The 5000-nt window shown below is 35.1% G+C and overlaps 1 protein-coding gene across 1 annotated transcript in view; it reads right to left on the bottom strand.

Annotated features, from left to right (window-relative positions):
• Nucleotides 1–5000, bottom strand: part of LOC137656289 (uncharacterized) — a 61892-nt gene that overhangs the window by 3631 nt on the left and 53261 nt on the right. Inside the window, exon 2 of the mRNA XM_068390461.1 lies at nt 1576–1709. Coding sequence (XP_068246562.1) covers nt 1576–1709 — 134 coding nt within the window. The remainder of the gene's footprint in view (nt 1–1575; nt 1710–5000) is intronic.

The raw sequence follows: 5000 nt of genomic DNA, 5'->3' as shown, positions 1-5000 counted from the left end.
TTGCCTCTGCTATTTATGAGAGACCTTTAAACAAGAGTTTCTCAGAACTTGACACATTTTGCTAAACAAACTTATGGTAATTAGGTTAGTGGTAATAATAATAATAATAATAATAATAATAATAATAATAATAATAATAATAATACTAATAATAATAATAATCTCCTTTGTATATTAAAGTGCAAGTGTCTGGCTATATATTTCTTTCCGATCACTCTCAGAGAGGGGGAGACGGAGAAGTCATATCCCGGTAAGAGCGGGGTGTGTGCATGCATATTTATTTAAATATTTAGCCGTCAATTTTGATGGGCCACTACTACTACTACTACTACTACTACTACTACTACTAATAATAATAATAATAATAATAATAATAATAATAATAATAATAATTTTTCAATTTTAAACTTCCCCTAGCTGAGTGACAATATATAATAATTGTAACAAATAGTAATGATATTGATATGGTGGTAGCATTGGTAGCAGTTATGATAATGATAGCAGCAGCAGCAGCAGCAGCAGCAGCAGCAGTAGTAGTAGTAGTATAGAGCCTTACAAGCTGCCTTTATTCTGAGAGAGTAAATGTCAGTCCAAAATAACCGGATTCATACTTTCCTTGTTCATTTCTGGAGCTTTGCGATTCATTCTTTGAATCTACTTAAAGCTCATTCTTCAAGTATACTCTCAGCCCTGAGTCTTTTCTCCAGAGACGGAGACTTGAGACTCGAGTGTTGCTGTCCAACACGTTCTTCACATCCGTTATTGTGAATAGGGGATTTGTATGATCAATGGGAACGATAATCCGCAACTCTATGTATGGCAACACCGGCTGGAGTTGCCGCAAATCGCCCCTGCAGTGCCGATATGGGGGATTAAGAAACGAATGAAACGAAATCGCTATTATTTGCATTGTCAGCATATTTTGGTCTAATCCTGCCAGCGGGGATTAGAAGATATCCCCCCCCCCCCCGCCATGTCCATCTGTTTGATGTCGCAAAAGCCTATTTCTGGCCTTTTAAGATAGATAATTTAAATGAATATTTTCTAGAGCCTTCATCAACTCTTCAAGGATTTCCACTAGACCAATAAATTGTACCACATTTATCCCTCAGATAAGCTGTTGAGGAGCAAGAGCCCGTGCTGGTAAGATATCATTGTCAAGAATATATAAAAATTTTCCAAATCCTGCAATAGCCGAAGGTCCGAAAGCATTTTTAATAAGATAAAAAGATAACATCCAGATATCATTTTGACTTGATTTGCAACACGAAAAGCAAATAATTTTTAGGTCAGTTGAAAGTGAAATTAACGTCCAATCAAACTTTTCATATTATTATTATTATTATTATTATTATTATTATTATTATTATTATTATTATTATTATTATATATTCATTGATTTGTTATTATTATTATTATTATTATTATTATTATTATTATTATTATTATTATTATTATTATTATTATAAGTGTACCCGAGCCATCATAAATTACGCATAAATATTTAGATAGATTTGCACACACAAATTCAATCCTCCTATCCCCCTCCCCCCTTCCTTTCCTAACTACAATCACCTGGTTCAACAATTTGTGGGAGAATGTGGTTTCCGAACGCCCCTCTCAGGGTACTTCCTTTCACCAGAATATGACTACTCCCTCTTCCGTTGAGTATAGGCACTAGAAGAGTTGGAGGATCCAGGCCTACATGGCTGAGGACAATGAAGCGTGAAGTAGGCGAGGATAAATGGAGAAGGATTGATTTAAAACCTCAAAATAAGAGACTACTAGGCGAAATCTAACCGAGGCCCCTTACATCAATAGGCGTAGGAGTATATATATATATATATATATATATATATATATGTATATATATATATATATATATATATATATATATATATATAATTTTTTTAGACAACTGCTTTGGGTTATATATCTGAGATTATTATTATTATTATTATTATTATTATTATTATTATTATTATTATTATTATTATCATTATTATTATTATGAGACCCGAGCAACGATGCTCCTCTGTATCTAGATCCAATTATTTCTAGATTCAGAACGTCCAATGACATTAATATATTCATGAACAGATTTAACTAGATATCGAGAAATGCGAGTTTTTTACGGTCAAATCCAAAATAGTAATCCGGAAACCCATCTGTGTTTATGAACCCGATTAGAGAAGATTAAGGATTCGTGGCTTTTTTTGGAGCCACGAAATAATCAGCTTATTTTATTACGTGGAGGAGATTTTCAGATTGTTTTTTTAATCATATATTTGGTATTTATATTTCCATATGAAGTTTGTAACACGAGGCTGTTGTTCATTGGGTTCTTTGAAGAAAATTATTCAATTTTAAATATTATTATATTAATAATGACATAGTTGGAGTTCTCCTGCTTGAGGTTATACTCGAGAGTATACTATTCTGCCTTATTTCTCTTCCTCTTGTTTTACTAAAGTTTTCATAGTTTATTAAGGGAATATTTATTTAAATGTTGTTACTGTTCTTAAAATATCTTATTTTTCTTGCTTCCTTTCCCCACTGGGCTATTCTCCTTGTTGGAGCCGCTTATAACATTCTGCGTTTCCAACTAGGGTTTAGCTTCGGAGGTAATAATAATAATAATAATAATAATAATAATAATGCTATTACTGCTAATAATGAAAATTTCATTGTGATGTCGCCATGATCAGCAAAATTGCACTAGTAATGGCCACCTATGCAAGGATGGTTGCTGTGACCGATCAGTCGAAAATCTCTCGCCATCACCAATCCGCAATGGCCAGCGTTTTGGTGAAAACTAGCCAAGCCTCAGACATGAATTGACATCTCTGAGGCCTTTGACCTGCAGTGGTCTAGAAATGGCTGCATTTGTTGTTGTTATTGTTGTTGTTGATGTGTATATATATATATATATATATATATATATATATACTGTATACACACATATATATACACACACTTATATATATATATATATATATATATATATATATATATATATATATATACTGTACACATACAAGTGGAAGGACATTTCTGAGGCCTTTTTTATGCATTGGACTAGTAATGGCTGATTATGATGATGAAGATGAAATATATGAATAGTTTGAATCACTTTGAGTGAAATATGTCTCAATAGAAATATTTTAACCATCTCTTAATGCATTTTTGTTGAGATGAACGTCACATCCGGCCATATGACCCCCGATAACGTGACGTCATCGCATCCAAGGAAATCAGCCATGCACCACGCCACCGTAAATCCCAAATCCTAAAATCTCATCTTCTTCTCTTGACGGGATTACGGAAATCCATCACAAAGTTCAAGGTCAGCAATGTCGGATTTTCATCAAGTGACCTGGAGGTTCCTTTTCCCAGGTCACGGAGATTTGCCGATTGATTGCATTAGGCCAAAGGAATAATAATGCTGTCTTGTTTTGATGGACGTTTTGGCTTTCATTCCTTCCTTTTAGGATGTCAGTATTGTTTTTATGGTTTGTTCTCTCTCTCTCTCTCTCTCTCCTCTCTCTCTCTCTCTCTCTCTCTCTCTCTCTCTCTCTTCGTTTAGTTAAGCCCCCTCTGTCAAAAATAAAATAAAAGTACTCAGTAAGTCTAAGACATCAGTTCCAGATGATGTTCATAAAAGAGATATTATAGAACTAGAAAAAGGGATAACGAGACTTTCAAAAAGCTTTTGACTCAGTTCCTCATAGATAATTAATGGTCAAAATTAGAGCACTAGGCATTACTGAAGATCCAGCTGAATGGATCGAAGATTGGCTAACAAACAGAAAACAGAGCTGTAATCAATGGAGAGGCTTCAGAGTGGGCCATTGTTACAACCGGAATACTCCAAGGATCCCTCCTTGACCCATTGCTATTTCTAATCTACATGAACGACATAGATTAGGATTAACTAATAGAATAGCCAAAATGGCCTACGATACTAAACTAGGCATAAATGTTGCAAACTCAGAAGTCGTAGGAGCCTTAAGAGAGGATCTAATGAAGCTAGGAGAATGTTCCAAAAAATGGCAAATGCCTTTCAACTGTGGGAAATGCAAAGTCATGCACATAGGTTATAGTAATCACGTTCAGATTACTCAGTGGGTTTGAAGGTCACCAAAGCTGAAAAATAAAGTACAAAAATAATAGGTTACATAACGAGAAAATTCAAATACAGAAACAAAGACACTGTATTACAGATGTACACATCACTAGTAAGACCCCATCTACAATATGGAGTCCAATTCTGGGCTCCAAATATTCAGATGGATATAAATAGACTGGTAGCAGTACAAGCTAGGGCCACCAAACTAGTTTCAACAAAAAGGCAATTTGGATATAGACGGAGGATGGAACTCGATGAATAAGGTGACAGTTTATAGAGGCATTCAAAATGCTTAAAGGAAAAACAAGTGTAGAATACAACAATCTATTCCCGTTTAGCACAAATCAGTCTAGCGGTAACGGATACAAGCTGTAATGGAAAAGATACAACACCGCTCAATATGGCAATTTTGTTTTACATAGAAAATAGCAAATGCTTGGAATAGACTTCCAGTGGATGTAGTAAACAGTGAAACGGTGAACGAGTTCAAGAAAAAGTTAGACAAGATCATAAGAACTCTCTAAATGCATAAAGTAAATCCCTCTACCAAAGAGCAAATGGAGTCTCCCCTGATGGACTGAAATGTCTTTGAGACATCCAAAATCTTTGTAATTCTCTCTCTCTCTCTCTCTCTCTCTCTCTCTCTCTCTCTCTCTCTCTCTCTCTCTCTCTCTCTTGGAATTGTCGGTAATACACTCAGCTAGCAGACACCGATTTAGGTATACGAAGTCTTAAGCCAACTGTCACAGCTATGGTGGAGAGAGAGAGAGAGAGAGAGAGAGAGAGAGAGAGAGAGAGAGAGAGAGAGAAGGAAACAATGTAACACTGTCTTGTATACCATCAAAACAGCATGGCCTCGATGAGGTAATCC

The sequence above is a fragment of the Palaemon carinicauda genome, chromosome 17 (genome assembly GCF_036898095.1).
Source record: "Palaemon carinicauda isolate YSFRI2023 chromosome 17, ASM3689809v2, whole genome shotgun sequence".
Classification (NCBI taxonomy): domain Eukaryota; kingdom Metazoa; phylum Arthropoda; class Malacostraca; order Decapoda; family Palaemonidae; genus Palaemon; species Palaemon carinicauda.
The sequence above is the reverse complement of the archived record's forward strand: the minus strand, read 5'-3'. Positions and strand labels throughout refer to the sequence as shown.